The 18036-nt window shown below is 40.1% G+C and overlaps 1 protein-coding gene across 1 annotated transcript in view; it reads left to right on the top strand.

The window, feature by feature from the left end:
• The window catches only part of ALDH1A2 (aldehyde dehydrogenase 1 family member A2), a 117640-nt gene that overhangs the window by 59126 nt on the left and 40478 nt on the right, over window positions 1-18036 (top strand). The window contains exons 4-6 of the mRNA XM_018054270.1: window positions 1054-1183; window positions 15799-15860; window positions 17856-17984. Coding sequence (XP_017909759.1) covers window positions 1054-1183; window positions 15799-15860; window positions 17856-17984 — 321 coding nt within the window. The remainder of the gene's footprint in view (window positions 1-1053; window positions 1184-15798; window positions 15861-17855; window positions 17985-18036) is intronic.

The raw sequence follows: 18036 nt of genomic DNA, 5'->3' as shown, positions 1-18036 counted from the left end.
CATCCCACAGACCTATAACATTCTAAAAAGAACTGGGAAATACCTTGTTTTGCTAATATACAATGAATAGGTCACATAGTATTTTAAAATGAGTTCCATCCTATACACATATTACATGAATAAATTACACTGTAAATGCTATTTTTATGTCATTGAATGGAGAGTATTTCAATTTTAGTTTTGTTAGTACTCAGATAATTTTAGTGCCAGTATATATTGTAAAATGACCTTGAGGAAGAGGACATGAGATTGCAAACATATGTTTTTGTTTATATTATTTGTTAAATATGTAAAACCCCCTACTATTTCTCAAGTCAAAATACTCTTCTCATTCCAGTGAATTCTTCTTAAATTCTTTACATTACAGACTTATCCTATTTAGGAATGTGTCATTAAAATAATAACATTTATAATCTAAAACTGCTTAATAACTCTAACTCTATTTTTATTAAATGGACCGAGTACTTCACTCTTAATAGATAATGGTTGTTAAGCTAAATATTTACAGAAAACCAGCCCTCATGTTGTTACAGTATGAGCTTCCCTAGAGGAGATCTTGTTTATTTGGTGGTAATAAATAAACTCGCTGTGCACCGTGGCCATTCCATTTCTCAGCAGGGGTCTTGGCAGCTGTGGGGAGCGTTTTATATTCTCATCAAGTGCATAAAAGCCCATGTCCCTGCTCCTCTTTATGGATTCAGATTACTGATGTAGACTCTGAAAAATCCCCGCGTAGCTCTGATCATTAATATAACAGAAGCTGGTTGACAAGCAGAACACTTTCTTTATCACCAGTGGTGTTTATGTATTGGAATAGTGGTTACTGGAAGCTCATACCCAAGCACAAGAACACGCACATACATACTCATGGTGGCTTTTACTGGAAACTAAACTCGACAAGCAGTACTAAAATCTTTTCATTTGGGAAATCAGAGTTGACCAGGTATGCGTCATTATTCAGATTCATTTGTATTCTTTCCATTCCTTTTTTTGTTTGCTCCAGCAATCACTTAATGTATCACTGGAAAGTTCTCTCTGTTTCTTTTCCCACAGACCATGGAATCCCTCAATGGTGGCAAACCGTTTCTGCAAGCATTTTATGTCGATTTGCAAGGAGTCATCAAAACCCTTCGGTATTATGCAGGCTGGGCTGATAAAATTCACGGGATGACCATTCCTGTAGGTATGTGAGACCTGAGACGTTGAAAAGGGAAACATGAGACCTCAGCAGAAACACACTGTCACCATCAAACACAGACAGCAGTCACATGGAGTACAGATCTGAGCACACTTTTGCAGCAGCTTGAACTGAACAAAGGACAAAACAGATTTTGTCACTGCTTCTGACAGTATCCCTATTTCAGTATGTAGCCAGTCCACACATAGGTGCAGAGGAAGCCACATCAGTACATCAGTCAGCTAAGGAACAAGCGTGTGTCAGCTGCAGAGTTCCTTGCACTGTGCTAGCTTAGGTGCTGGGGCGGGACAAGCATTGGGTGTGGGAAAGCCAGGGAAAACTGAGAAGATTAAGACTTGGCCCTTGGTCTCCTGAAACCTAAGATTTTCTTGTTTAGAAGGAAATCCTCTAAAATGTTAACAGTTGTCTTCTCTGAGTGGTGAGATTATGGATTGTTTATTATTTCTTTTTCATATTTCTCCATATTTTCTGTATTTCCTATAAAGACCATGAACTACTTTTACCATCTGTAAAAACAACCACCATCCTGACACATTGTCTTTTAAGATCCAGTTTTGGAGACAAAACCAGTAAGACAAAACAAAGATCTCTACAGGAGAGTTACAGTTAGGTGCTAAGCTGTGTGGCTTGGTCTATCAGTGCTGGGGCCCTTAACGCAATGGGAAGGCATCCAAACTAAGTCAGTGGAAAGGTCTTGGTCTGAGCATGAACACAAGCCCGCCAGGCTTCTCTGTCCATAGGGATCCTCCAGGCAAGAATACTGGAGTGGGTTGCCATTTCCTTCTCCAGGGGATCTTTCTGACCCAGGGATCGAACCTGTGTCTCTTAGATCTTCTGCGTTGTCAGGCTTTACCACTAGTGCCACCTGGGAAGCCCAAGCATGAGTACTGTGCTGTAGTAACGTGAAATACAGTGGTTTCACAGCAGCGCCAAGGGGTACGCACTGTTAGTACCAGAGGAGAAAACTGAGGCCTAGAAACGTTACATTGTCTTCCTGAATCACCCAGCAGATAAACTGTAGAGCCAAAACTTTGGCGTTAGAGCCTGGCGAATCACTTCACGAGAGAATCTGTTTTAGAAACTGGGAGGAAGAAAGATCATGACAGGAAAGGAGCCAGCTGGAAGAGATATGAGGATATTGGCAGTGGTGAATAGGTATACAGAAAGAAAATACATGTGTTTGAGTGGCTCCTGGATGGGCTACGTAGTGTACCAGGTGCTCTACCTGTGTTCTTTGGAGAAGAGCCAGCTTTCCTTGTGCACACGGGGGAGTGTGGAGAGTGATGCTGGGGACCTTAGAGTGCCCGTGTGGGCCTTCCTCTTGGAGGAGGATTGGTTTCCCAGGAAAGGAAACCAATGGCTGATAGTGTAGCTGGCTTAGAGCAGCGCCTCTCAAATCTGAATGTGCATATGTATTACCTGGGATCATCTTCCAGTGCAGGTCTAGGATGGGGTCTGAGAATCTGTGTTCCTGTCCAGCTGCCAGGCTATGCCTGTGCTGCCAGTTCTCTGCCTCAAGTAGTGAGGAGTCACAGTGACAAAGAAGAGAGACGAGACTTCTTTAACATCTCCATGAATGATGGTGACATGTGGAATGCTGGTTTTAGAAAATGGGTTTCTGGTTATAGAGACTCTTCCCTGCCATTCAGAAGTTTCCCAAGTTCAGACTCAGAAGGATGGAGAAGATAAAGGAAGGCCAGAATCTTAGTTTAGTCCTGGCTCTCAGATATTACGGACCACTGTTCTTTGTAGGATACATAGGATTGAAGAACGGCCTAAGTGAGACATAGCTTGGTATGTGCATACCTGTGGGAGGGCCTGGGAATTAAAACCTTTGTCAAGAACAGGACATGTGTCAGCCTTTTCAAGCTGACCTCTGCTGTTTCAGTGCAGAAAGGAAATTACCAGGATCAAAAGCTCCAGTTTTTTTGCATCCCACCTCACCTGCCTTTTCACTGTTTCGGATATTTCAACATCTTTTCAAATGATATATGGAGATCTTAGAAATAAGATAAAATCTAAGGCTGTATGTATACATAAATACCTACTTGGCCTAACAATGTCTTGGTTTTCTTTTGCCTCCTTAGGAGAAAAGTCCTTGATTGATGAGATAAGGATTTGTTGGAATTTTTGATCATATTTGATACTTTACTATAACTTTATCTGGCAGTAGAGGTGGTTGGTTTGTAAGCTTCACTGTTTTCATCTGATGCTCTTTAGAGATTCTGAGTTAGAAGTACAGGGCTTAGAAAAGACATTCACTTGTAGTCTCTCCCACCTTTACTCATAAACTGGTGTCCAGTCTGTGAAGGAAAAAAAGAGGAGGAATTCTGTAAAATGCTAAGTAATTTCTGTTTCCCTGATTTCCTCTAATGTGCATTCAGAGGGATACTTTGGGAGAAGGCAATGGCACCCCACTCCAGTACTCTTGCCTGGAAAATCCCATGGATGGAGGAGCCTGGTAGGCTGCAGTCCATGGGGTCACTAAGAGTCGGACACGACTGAGCAACTTCACTCTCAGTTTTCACTTTCATGCATTGAAGAAGGAAATGGCAACCTACTCCAGTGTTCTTGCCTAGAGAATCCCAGGGATGGGGGAGCCTGGTGGGCTGCTGTCTATGGGGTCACACAGAGTCGAACACGACTGAAGTGACTTAGCAGCAGCAGCAGCAGGATGAAGAACTCTCCAAGGATTCAGGTCATTAGGCAGAGGTCCTGGGAAGCTGTGGATCTGGGACATAAGATATTTCATTGTGGTGCCTCAGGCAGATGAAGGAAGGACAAAGACAGACATGAACTTGGCCACTTTCCTTTTTGTTCCGTTTCAGACACATTTTGGCATGCCTGTAGGCTACTGAGTGTTCATCTCACAACCCCTTTGACTAGTTCAGTGCTTAGGGCATCTGGTTGGCTAAACCCAGGGGGTCATAGTAGAAGACCAGGGAAAGGGAGGGTCATTATTGTTCACTTATTTATTCTCACATTTGTTCAGTCAGTCCATCTGTGCTTTACTGTCATTTGTAACTTTATAATTTAATATCAGCTTGATTTTTGTCTCTGTGTTCTTGGCTTTTTTCAATGAAATCTGGACCATAAGAAAGCTATTAGCTTTTAACCATTAGGTCTTTATTGTGTTATATTCGTTTCCATGTGCCAAGTCTCTTCAGTCATGTCCAACTCTTCACGACCCTGTGTAGCCTGCTAGGCTTCTCTGTCCATGGGATTCTCTAGGCAAGAATACTGGAGTGGGTTGCCATTTCCTCCTCCAGGGACTCTTCCCAACCCAGGGATTTAACCCAGGTCTCCTGTGGTTCCTGCATTACAGGCAGATTCTTTACTGCTGAGTCACGTTTTCCTGTGAAACAGCCTTATTTTGTTTGAGATTAAAAGTATAAAGAAATAATGTACTTTATGTTTGAGCATGTAAAAGTCTTTTGCATACAGGATCTGTGTGATTCTATGTGTGATTCTGTGAAACAAGTCAGTTTTTAAAAGGTATTATACACATTTTGCAGTTAAGAAAATGAGACAGCAAGGGTTTAGTGTCTTGAACAAGGTCACATGTGAGTAAGTGGCAGGCCTGAGATTCAAACCCAAGTCTCTCTTTGCCTAAGCCATTGTAGACCCTCTGGTAGAGACCTATCAGCAGAGTGGGAAAAAGAAGAGGCCAGTCAACCCGGTGAAGTCTTGAACCCTCTGCATATTTTTAGATTAACATTAACTGTTATTCCTAGAGGAAATAGAAGGGTAGAAAGCAGTCATAAAAATAAATCTGAAAGTTTTTTTTTTTAATCTATGACTGCTTTGTTACATTGAATCATACTCTGTGGTTCATCCAATTTAGTATCCCTGACACAGAAGGGTAAGACCCAGGAAGAGTGGGAGGAATTATGCTGTTGTCTCTGGGACTCCTTCCCATTTAGGAAGGCTGGGCATTCTGCCTCATAATGGGAAGAGCCCTTCCTTTACCTCTTCTACTATGTGTCAGTCTCAGCCTCTCGGGCATCCCCTCATTCATACGTTCATTCAGCAGATTTTTTTAACCACCTGTGTTAAACACTGGGGCTACAAAGGTAAACAGGTAAGATGCCCATAGAATAGTAAGGAAAACAAGCAGGTAGACAGCCGAGTGCAATATAGAGTGGCTTGTTCACATATGGACATACAGAGTTCAGTGTGTACTCTGTAGGAAAGGCATATCACTCAGCATTAAGGCTTCCTGGAGAAGGAAGTGAGATACACAGCTGATACCTGTGCAAGGGCTGGTGCGTAAAGATGTAGCCGGGGCGACAACCAGCAGTGCTAGCAGTCTGTGCAGAGCATGGAGGGAGCAGAGTCTGTGTGTTCGTGTGGCCAGTTTTAGCAGACAGTGGGGCCCTGGGCCTGGGGAGGCTGCTATAAGTGTTTTTCCACAGTAATGGTGAGTCACTGAATTATTTTAAGTAAATAAGTGTCTTGATCAAAATTGGTCTTAGAAAGAGATTTTGATGACATAATGGATAATCAGTTGCAGAGAGCAAGTAAGTACTTTCCCCCCCTCCCCCGGCAAGGTAGCCTCCCTCTAGAATATCTGGGAGGAGGAAAAAGGATTGCAGCATGACCACTGCTGAGCCTCCACTGGACAGCCATTTCGCACTCTGAACTGAGAGATTCCCTTATCCCTCTCTGTTACATCCCAACCAAGGCCCACAGTTGGATGTTTTCACAGAATCATGCAGTATTAGTTTGACTCACAATGGTCTTAATGTTCTTGTCTTTACAATATTATCTATAATTTCTGGCCATGGTACTCAGTGGAACCATTCTTTCTGACCATAAATCCTATGCTTTGACCCTTCTGCTATAACATCTGCTAATTATGATGATAAATAATAATCATTATTATGATTTATTGTACACTTTCCTTGTGCCTGTTATAGTGTCTCTAATCTCATAGCAGCCCTCCAGGGGAAGTAGTTTTATCTCCATTCTGATCATTTTTAACCTGTGCCAAAATTCTCAGCTCCTCCCATGGCCACAAAATCTTTGTGCTGGAGGAAGGAACAAAGATTATCTTCAGTTCACTGAGGGAGAAGTCGAGATTTTGGTTTACATTACTTATGATTTTTCTCTGTAATGGTGTTGATTTGTTTTGTGATATGTAAGCAGAGAAAATGTAGTTCATACTTTAACTAAATTCTGACATAAAAATGAGTTTATGATACATTAGCATATCCAAAGGTTAAAAAGCTACACAGGCCACCTGTAATTATTTATCCAGTTCACCTCCTCTCAGTTTTACCTGTTAAATTAAAGGATAGGCTAAAAATGCGCAAAAATTGTCTTGAATCCTAATGTTCTGCCTTCAACAGCTCGATCTGATTTAATATTGTCAACAGAGAACTCATATGGTGAGATCATGTTCAATCAATGAGAATGAGGAGCTGTTTGCTTTACTCACCTAAGCAGAACCCAGGGCAGATAGAAAGAAACAAAGTGTCTGACTTTGTGACCCCATGGAATTCTCCAGGCCAGAATATTGGAGTGGGTAGCCTTTCCCTTCTCCAGGGGATCTTCCCAGCCCAGAGATTGAACCCAGGTCTGCACGTTGCAGACAGACTCTTAACCAGCTGAGCCACAGGGGAAGCCCAAGAATACTGGAGTGGGTAACCTATACCTTCTGCAGTGGATCTTCCCAGCCCAGTGTCTCCTGCATTTCAGGCGGATTCTTTACCAGCTAAGCTATCAGGGAAACCCAAAGCAGGTCGAGTTACCTGAATTGGTGGTGACGGATCATGGAGTCTGCTTCACATGTAACCTCTTTGAGAGGCAGGTTGAAGAAAACTTAGGGATCCCTAAGGCCATCTTCCTCATTCTTCAGACAGAGAAACTAAGGTCCAGAGAAGTAAAGTAGCTTTTTTCCCAAGATCATACAATGTGTAGTGGTAGAGCCAAGATATGTTCGTAATTGACTCAGGAGCATGTAGTTAAACTTCTGAGATGCTGCCACTTGACCCCTGGGGGAAATAGTGTCATCTTCACTGTATGTTACTGTAGAATCTCCAGTGTCTGTATAGCTAATCTACGGTGTTTATCATTACTGCTGTGAAATGCCCAGTGAGATCTGCCCAGTCTCAGAATACATAGGAATCTGCTAGAGGACATAATGAACTAGTTCAGTGTAGTTGGTCTAATTGTTCATTACTGGGGTCACCAAAAGGTCATTGCTAGTTCCTTGAAAGGCAATTCTATACACAAATTAGAAGATGGCCATCCATTCATTGAACTGTTTAACCGATTTTGATGCTGTTAAATAAACTCATTTTTAGAGTTACCAGGTGTATAAAAATTGTAGCAGTTCTTGAAATGCTCTTAGTATTATAGTACATTCTTGAGTCGTCTTATTATAGTTGGGAGCCATTTCTTGAGGTCCATGTAATAAATTTCTCCTCAATTTCTGGCACATTTCAGATTCTTCTGATTTCATTTACCATACATATTACCTAATCATACTCTAATTTATGTATAGAGCGTGTCAATGCCCGATACTTTTATGAGAATAATAATTTTGTTAATTTTTTTTCAAGCAGCTGTTAAATCTGCTTTAAGGAGTAATGTTTACCCTGAAGGAATAATCCACACAGTTGTTGTAATTAAGTAACTTCTATCTTCCCTGTGTAATTTGCTGTCAGTCGGTTCAGTCACTCCGTCATGTCCGACTCTTGGTGACTCTGTGGTCTGTAGCATGCCAGGCTTCCCTGTCCATCCAACTCCCAGAGCTTGCTCAAACTCACGTCCATTAAATGACATAGAACAGTGGCTCAACATTCACAAATACAGAAGAAGTTTTCCTGTTACTCATCTCTAGGGACAAAGACTCTTCTTAGTTTTACTGTAAACTAAGAAATGGCTTAATCTATACATGCTCGGTAAAATTTGATCCATAGTTCAACTACATTCATGATAAAGCTTTTAATTGCAATTCTTCATCAAGTTATATAACACTGAGGTGTAAAAACACATCAGAAAAGTTGTCTCTGGGTGTGTCTTAAACTCCTTCTAAGAACAGTAGTTTTTACTTTCCTGAATGAAATGCAAAAGAGGCTAAGAGATAAAAAGTCCTAAACACGAGGTTTACTATTCCCGTCTTGGTGTCTCATCTCTTCTTTAGTTTTCTCCACCATGGTTGTGTCCTAACTTGCTGGCTTGGAATATGGTATTCAGAACATTTATTTGTTATTTTCATCAAATGCAGTCTGTTCTTGCTGAGTCTGAGCTCTCTCTGTAATGCCTTATATTTGGTAAGAAGACCTAAGATGGTTGTAACCTAAAGTGGAGTATCTGAGTTTGGATGGAGATTTTTTTTCCTCTGTCAAGCTGATGTGCTTTATAGTGCAAAGCTAGAGAAATGATGGAAACAATCTTTTTAATCATCTTACTGTATTTAAATAGTGTTACAGCAAAAAGACTAAAGGTGTTTCAGATGGTAAAGAATCTGCCTCCAAAGCAGGAGACCCAGGTTCTAATCCTGGGCCAAGAAGATTCCCTGGAGAAGGGAATGGCTATCTACTCCAATATTCTTGCCTGGAGAATCCCATGGATGGAGCAGTTTGACAGGCTATAGTCAGTGAGGCTATATAGTTCATGTCCATGAGAACATGACTGAGCAACTAACCCTTTTACTTTGGGCTTTCCGGGTGGCTCAGTGGTTAAAAAAAAAAAAAATCTTCCTGCCAGTGCAGGAGATGTGGGTTCAATCTCTGGGTTAGGAAGATCTCCTGAGGGAGGAAATGGCAACCCTCTCCAGTATTCTTGCCTGGGAAATCCCTTGGATAGAGAAACCTAGTGGGCTGTGGTCCATGGAGTCACAAAGAGTCAGACATGACTGAGTGACTGAACACATTAACAAAAGATGGGAAATGGGCTGTGATTTTTTTTCTAGGCAGAGAGGTGTACTCATACTTCATCCTAGGTACAGAAGAGAAGGAGGGAGAAGTAACCCTGCTGCCCACTGGCGTCCACTTATCCCAGATGCAGAGAGGCACTCAGCCTTAGACTCCCCATCCCAAGAGGAAGCCTGCGCTCTGTAGCATTCCCTTTATAGCTTGAGATACAGGAGTCTATGTGAGTTCTCTCTCTACACACCACATCCTTGAAGAATCATCTTCACCCTTTTTTCCCCCTTCTGCATTCCTTGGCATCACACTCTGATTCTGTGGTTTGTGATATCCACCTAAATCCAAACCTTATTCACCTTTAGTATGTTTCTAAGGGAAGTGAACTTGAAGTCTGATGACCCAGTTTCAAGTTCAGGAGCCACAACTTAACCAGTGATACTACTTTAGACTTAACCTCTTTGTGGCATATTTTCACTACTTGTAAATTTCAAATAATAATAGTTGCCTTAATTTTTCCATACATTGTTTTGAGCATGAAATGAGGCAAGAATATGAAAATATTTTGTAAAAGTTATATATGTTTTTGTTTTTATTTTTGTAATTTAAAAGTGTTAAAAACATTGCTTAGATTCTTCTACACGTCAGATCAGAGAGGCCAAAAGTAAATAGAAATGAAGTCAACAACTGTAGATCATCACGAGACCTGGGGACTTCCCTTTATCCACTTGGCTCCTCTGAACCTGGGAACCTGGAGTGGGATCTGTGCATCAGAGCATTGGTGTAACCTGAGAGCTTGCAGAAATGCAGACTCTTGGGTTCCAGCCTAGATTTACAGGTTCAGAATCTGCATTTTAATAACTCCAGATGCTTTGTGTACACATTTAAATTTGAGAAGCACAGTGTGGCATATTATGTGGCACAATGAAAATCAGAACCGCAATGAGGTATCACCTCACCCTGGTCAGAATGGCTATCATCAAAAAGTCTATAAACAGTAAATCCTGGAGAGAATGTAGAGAAAAGGGAACCCTCCTACACTATTGGTGGGAATATAAATTGGTGCAACCAGATAAGAACAGTATGGAGGTTCCACAAAAAACTAAAAATACAGTTGTCATATGATCCAGCAAGTCCACTCCTGGGCATATATCTGGAGAAAACTCTTAACTCAAAAATCACGTGCCCAGTGTTCATAGCAGCATTATTTACAATAGCCAAGACATGGAAGCAACCTAAATGTCCCTTGACGGATAAAGAAGATATGTGTGTGTGTGTGTATGTATACACATAATGGAGTATTATTATTCAGCCATATAAAGAATGAAATAATGTCATTTGCACTAACATGGATGGACCTAGAAATTATCATACTAAGAGTATTAAGTTAGACAAGGATAATTATCATATGGTATCAGTAATATGTGGAATCTTTAAAAGATGATAAAAATGAAATTATTTACAGAATAGACTCACAGACATGGAAAACAAACTTATAGTTACTAAAGTGAGAAGGTAAGGGAGGGATAAATTTGGAATTTTGGATTAAGAGATGCAGACTACTATATATAAAACAAATAAACAAGAAGGACCTACTGTATAGCACAAGGAACTGTATTTAATATTTATAATAAATGCAAAAAGGCAAAATGGTTGTCTCAGGAGGCCTTACAAGTAGCTGAGAAAAGAGAGGTGAAAGAAAGGCAAAGAGGAAAAGGAAAGATATACCCATCTGCATGCAGAGTTCCAGAGAATAGCAAGGAGAGATAAGAAAGCCTTCCTAAGTAATCAATGCAAAGAAATACAGGAAAACAATAGAATGGGAAAGACTAGAGATCTCTTCAAGAAAATTAGAGATTCCAAGGGAACATTTAATCCAAAGATGGGCTCAATAAAGTACAGAAATGGTATGAACATAACAGAAGCAGAAGATATTAAGAAGAGTTGGCAATAATACACAGAAGAACTATACAAAAAAGATCTTCATGACCCAGATAATCATGATAGTGTGATCACTCACCTAGAGCCCGGCATCCTGGAATGTGAAGTCAAGTGGGCCTTAGGAAGCATCACTATGAACAAAGCTAGTGGAGGTGATGGAATTCCAGTTAAGCTATTTCAAATCCTAAAAGATGATGCTGTGAAAGTGCTGCACTCAATATGCCAGCAAATTTGGAAAACTTAGCAGTGGCCACAGGACTGGAAAAGGTCAGTTTTCATTCCAGTCTCTAAGAAAGGCAATACCCAAACTACTACACAATTGTACTCATCTCACACCCTAGCAAAGTAATGCTCAAAATTCTCCCAGCCAGTCTTCAGCAATACATGAACCGTGAACTTCAGATGTTCAAGTTGGTTTTAGAAAAGGTAGAGGAACCAGAGATCAAATTGCCAACATCCACTGGGTCATTGAAAAAGCAAGAGAGTTCCAGGAAAACATCTGCTTTTTTGACTATGCCAAAGCCTTTGACTGTGTGGATCACAATAAACTGTGGAAAATTCTGAAAGAGATGGGAATACCAGACCACCTGACCTACCTCTTGAGAAATCTGTGTGCAGGTCAGGAAGCAACAGTTAGAACTGGATATGGAACAACAGACTGGTTCCAAATAGGAAAAGGAGTACTTCAAGGCTGTATATTGTCATCCTACTTATTTAACTTATATGCAGAGTACATCATGAGAAATGCTGGACTGGATGAAGCACAGCAAGACTCAAGGTTGCTGGTAGATATATCGATAACCTCAGATATGCAGATGACATCACCTTTATAAGATCATGGCATCCGGTCCCATCACTTCATGGCAGATAGATGGAGAAACAATGGAAAAAGTGGCTGACTTTATTTTTCTGGGCTCCAAAATCACTGCAGATGGTGATTGCAGCCATGAAATTAAAAGACGCTTACTCCTTGGAAGGACCAACCTAGACAGCATATTAAGAAGCAGAGACATTACTTTGCCAACAAAGGTCCGTCTAGTCAAGGCTATGGTTTTTCCAGTAGTCACGTATGGATGTGAGAGTTGGACTATAAAGAAAGCTAAGTGCCAAAGAATTGATGTTTTTGAACTGTGGTGTTGGAGAAGACTCTTGAGAGTCCCTTGGATTGCAAGGAGATCAAACCAGTCCATCCTAAAGAAGATCAGTCCTGAGTGTTCATTGGAAGGACTGATCTTGAAGCTGAAACTCCAATACTTTGGCCACCTGATGCGAAGAACTCACTATTTGAAAAGACCCTCGTGCTGGGAAAGATTGAAGGCAGGAGGAGAAGGGGACGACAGAGGATGAAATGGTTGGATGGCATCACCAACTCAATGGACATGAGTTTGGGTAAACTTTGGGAGTTGGTGATGGACAGGGAGGCCTGGTGAGCTGCAGTCCATGGGGTCACAAAGAGTCGGAGACGACTGGGTAACTGAACTGAACTGAACTGAATCCATGTTTATTTTAATTATTAGGCTTGAAGAATATTAGAAGAAAATATTGCTAGCTCATGAAATCTTTTATTTCTTAGATTTTCCTGAATGTGAGGCTAACAGATAGCTTTTAAAAGATGAGTTAATTTAAGATATTATAAGTAATAGGGTAGGTGGTACTTGGATATAGTAAAAATTAAGATGGCTCTTTTTTTGCAATTTGAAAATTTTTATTGGAATGTAGTATTTTTACAATATTTTATTAGTTTCTGCTGTCCAGCAAAGTGAACCAGCTGTACGTATGCATATCCCCTCTGTTTTGGATTTCAGGAAGGTGGCTCTTACATGATTGTCCTTTGAGGAACCCTGGTCTAGAAGCTGGTGAGAGTCAGAGCTGGGTCATACTAGTTGTGTGGGACCTCTGGCGTGCCTCCAGCCCTGGTCAGGGGTTACATGTAGGAGGTATAGTTCTCATGTGCTGAGTACCCTGCTCAGACTAAGGGTGTTCAGAATCCTCTTCCACCAACCATCCTAGAATACAGACTGAACTCAAAGGTCTGGGACCCCTTCTTTATCTCTCTCATTCAGTGCTCTTTTGGGAAGAGCGCAAGCACCAAAATGCCCTTTATTTATTTACTGTTTAGAGAAACTTAGAAGAGTCTTCAGTATCTTTCCTTGTGCCAGCTTTAGCTAAATGTTGATTCTGTGAACATTTATCCAGGAAAGTTCTCATTCCCCATAACTCAGTTTCCCTTTGGATATAGCTATGGAGTTAAGTTCATTTCCTTTTGAGGTCAGCTTTTAAAGATTGCCGTACATTTCTTTTTTCTTCTCTTTCGTTTCTTCAATAACTTTTAAAATTATATACATAGTACAACTAAACTCCTCAGCATTTAGAATGGAGAGAGGGGAAATGCTTTATGAATTACCATGCTGTGGTTGTGCAAGTGCCCTGTGAATTCTTCGGGACCATTCTAGTGCTGCTGAAATATGCACCTGTGTTGCTCTCCAGTTCGTAGTCCAGTTTTCTTCTTAGCCCTTTTGCACTTCATATTGACATTACACTCTCTTTCTATAGTCTGGGATTAATACTTGAATCCATCATCTTACCCATATTACAGCATGTATTTGGGAAGAATTTCCTTGCAAATGATACTCTTTAGCCTCTTGATCATTTTTTTTTCTCCCCATGAGAAATCTTCTCAGGGAGAAGAAGCAAACATTTATATCTTCTAAAGGAAAAAATGTGAAAAGTATTAATAGGAAAAAAAGCTTTTTCAGAGATTTATAAATTGAAGAAAGGTGGTAACTGGCACTATTGTAAAGAAAGATATCTATGAAAATTCTTGAATTGTCTGCATACAAAGCTGAGATAGTTAACTTTATTTTTTAAATATTACTTAGACTTCTTATTGTCCTCCTGTGGATGGTTTCCATATTTGGGCTATTTTTTGTTGTTTTAGTGGAGATATATTCTAAAATAATTTCTTTGCTACAGTTACTGAGTTTACCTACTTCCTAAAGTCTTTAATTTAAAGTATATACATCAAACAAAATTAAGAGACAAGTAGCAGACTAGGGGAAAACTTTGCGTACACACATGACAAAGGCCTAATGTTCTTAATATATACAGAGTTCTCTAAATGACAGAAAAAGAAGAATAAACCAGTAGAAAAATGGGAGAGGATATAAACCTGAAGAAAAAAATTTTAATGGCTATTAAACATGAAAACATATTCAATCCATATATCATCAAGCACAAATCAAAACAAGTTGTCATTTTCTTTCAGGTTGACCAAAATTTAAAGATTTGAAAAAACCCCCATGTTAAAGGATAGGGAGGAAAAAAACATGTTGGAATTATGAACTGAATAATTTTTCTGAAGGGTGATTTGGCAGTATTTATCAAAATATGAAAGGCATGTACATTCTGACTGTGAAATTTCACCAATATGCATAGATATATAAAATAGTGTTACAGCATTATTTATATAGCTTGTGCTGAAAGTAGTCTCTTTAGTCCCTCAGGACAGTTTACAGCAGTACCACTATTTATTGAGCCAGTGGCAAAACATTCAGCAGCTTAAAAAGTGTGTTAGATTTATATGAAAAAAAAGTGGGAAAAACCAAAGTGTAGAAGCCTATGTATCATATAGTCCCATTTGTATTCTTTTGAAAAAGAGAGAGGATAAAAGGATGCTAATGTATGTGGGGGGAAAAGTTCTTTGAAAAGATGTACCAGCAACAGATAGCTGTTAATTCTGGGAAGAATTAACATCTCCCCCTGTCCCTGCTCTTATCCACATCTCTAATAGTAATGCTCTTCCTGAGTATTAACAGAGGGTCTCCACTTTCCCCAGTGAACATCTTTTGAGAGAGAAAACAAGTGTCAGTGAAGTGGCCAAAGGGTTGACAATTAATGCAGGGGGCAGGTGCGAGGAAGACCCAATACCAAAAATGAAAAGCTTTATGCTAAAAACAGGCATTTTTTGGTTATTTCCTTTAGCCACTTAAAATAATTCAGATAAACATAATGGTACTTTCCTAAAGAAGAATTTGGTTTGGATTTCCTGGGTATTTGTTCCAACTGCTGCTTGCTCCTATAGGGAAAACAAGGTCATTAAATCACCCTCATTTCCATGGCTGGTTTGAAGGTGGAGGCTTTGGGTTATTGATGAAATCTTCTTTGAAGTGGACTCTTGCCTTCTTGAAATAGGCCTAGACATGCCTGGGTTCCCCCAGTGCCCAGAAGTGCATTTGGACACCAAGACTGAGTTATGAAACAGGTTATGAAACAGGTCTTACTTTTAAATCTCACCTTTTCCAGCTGCCTAGCATTTTAAATTTACCTGATAGCATTTTACTTAGTTTCTTTTTTTTTTTTTTTTAATATTTTCAGAAAGCTATTTAAAATTTTGAGGAACCTCAGTTTTTAACTCAAGTAACTATTCCATATATAAGTATCATTTTGATAGTTGATATAATATTTAATATTTTCCAGTTTCCAGCCACTCCCCGCACTGTCCCTTCCCCACCGTCCACCCCCAGGACTGCATCTGGTGTGATAAACTCATCCTTTATTTTGCCTTCCAGGTCCTCTACCAGTACTCTGTTTGGGTGTCTGGGAACCTGATGTGGAGAAACCCTTTGCCAAGTGATAGCTTCTCCTAGCTTTAATACACAGTGGAGTGGGAACCATGACAAAAAAGTGTTTCCAAATTTATTTCTGCTTTTTGCTGCCTCCCGTGTTGCCCCTCTGCAGTTCTTCTCATCTGAACTCTGTGGCAGTGACTGTGCTCGTTTCTTTCAGATGGAGATTATTTTACCTTTACAAGACATGAACCCATTGGTGTGTGTGGACAGATCATCCCGGTGAGTGTATCTCCTCACGCTCGTATTTATTTTCATTTGAACCAGTTCTCTTAAAGATACAGAAAACATGGACTTCAGCAATGTGTGTTTTCCATTACTGGGGAAAAAAAACTGAGTTCATGTTGTTGACATATCTTTAACAGCCTCCCTGCAAATGCTTATTTGAACAGGTTAATAGGGTTTCAGCTTCGTTACCAGGAGTTGAATTCTCAAGTTATGGAATTCTCATGATTAAAATAAGCAAAGCAAAGCCCAGTGTATTAATAACCTGCCTTCAGTTATGGATGTCCATTCAGCTTATGGAAAATTAATGCTTTGTTATATTTGCTTGTTTATTTTTTAGAACTGTGACTCACCATTTTTCCAGGCACATTGTTTTATATGGTCTTTTAATCCCATTCTTCCCCACTGTTTCTTTTCACAAGAATCTAGATAGAAGACCCTACAGAAGACACAGCAGTACAGTTCACGTCACAGTCATAATTGAAACCATGCCGTGCTGTTGTGTGTCTTGTACAGGGAAATAGATGTAGTGCTTAGTGTTTGGATTGGAACATTAAACACTGTCTTTTTTTTCCCCTCTCTGCCTCATACATAGCCTTGGCACTATACAAAACATCATCGAGTCTTCCAGCAGGAGAGTCTAGCTAATCATTCTGGCAAGGATTTCAGGGGAGCCTCAACTTAAATTCTTAAAGTACAGACAACAAGTTTTCTCAAAATATAGGAGAATAACTCAAGATAATCTTCAGCTTTGGGAGCCAAACATTTGGGGGACATATTAATAAATTATTTTAAAGGTCCACAAACTCTGGGTTACTGTGACATGTATTCGAGAATGAAAGGAGAAGATGAGAGATTTGGTTTAAGTTCTTCTGCCCCTAAACCACCCAGGGAAATCCTACTCAGATCAGAGCCGGGTTTGAGGTCTGTCACCTTAATTGCAGGAACTCAAACCTGCTTTTCCTGCCTTCCCCAGACTCAGTTAGCTGCAGCTTTCACTGACAGGACAAGAGCCACTTGTCAGCCAGCTCGGCTCAATTACTGCGCTCCCAAGATTTATATACTGTAGATGGAATTAAAACATCACTGTGTACTCCCAAGTTTATAAACAACTAAGGGGAAAAGAAATTGGGTGTTTGGTGAAGGCAAGACACTTGTATATTTTTGCAAGCTTGCCAGGGCCAGTGAGAATCCTTCAAGGATGGCAGCTGAGATGCTTCAGGCAGAAACACATTGTGGTCAGGGGCTAGAGCCAGGGCACCAGGATTTCTGTTTTCTTTCTTAATGAAATTATCAATGACACCTGATAGTACTGAGGTTCATGCCTGCACTTACAACAATACAAGCTTAATATCCTTTTTAAAATTGGTTTAAACCATCTTAGGCCCCAGTCTCAGATACACACATATATTTTTTAGTCTTCATTAGTTTATTTTGCAGTGGCCAGGAGACAAACTAAGACTTTTGCGTCCTTATCAGTAGATGCACTTTATTTTTTGTAATTGTGTGTTTTGTGGCAATACATGTAGGTAAAGAAAAAGGTACTGCCTTGAAATACACACTGACTTCCAGGTCTTCCCTCTCTGAAGAGCTTTTATACCAGCCTGAAACCCTGGTATAAAAAACCACAAATGCAAGAAAAAGTTTTCATACACAAGAACTTACTGGAACCAAAAGCTAATTTTAAAAACATATAAAATGACAACAATGAAAAGCTGAAACAAAACAAAGACTCCCTTTTAATGATAAGATTTCTTTTTGTGGGTAGCTGGAAAATAGTAATTTGCTGACCAGAGAGAGAATAGGGGAGATTTTCACGGTCAATCCTGTTCTCTTCTTAATGAAGTAATTAAAAAATCCAAACATCTATACTCTGTGGTGGGACAAGATTTATGTTGAGGACCAGTCTGAGAAATCTGAGAAGTCACAGCTTGAAAACAAAGTAATGGAGGAATATTTTTCCATCTATCAACCCTGAGATTTGCCTTTCAGTGGAACTTCCCCCTGCTGATGTTTGCCTGGAAAATTGCTCCAGCTCTGTGCTGTGGCAATACAGTAGTTATTAAACCAGCAGAACAAACACCACTCAGCGCGCTCTACATGGGAGCCCTCGTCAAGGAGGTAAGAGAAACCGACCTCAGGAGTGGCTCCCACCCTCCTTACAGTTGGGGCC

The sequence above is a fragment of the Capra hircus genome, chromosome 10 (assembly GCF_001704415.2).
Source record: "Capra hircus breed San Clemente chromosome 10, ASM170441v1, whole genome shotgun sequence".
Taxonomy (NCBI): Eukaryota; Metazoa; Chordata; class Mammalia; order Artiodactyla; family Bovidae; genus Capra; species Capra hircus.
This window is presented reverse-complemented; position numbering and strand designations above follow the sequence as displayed.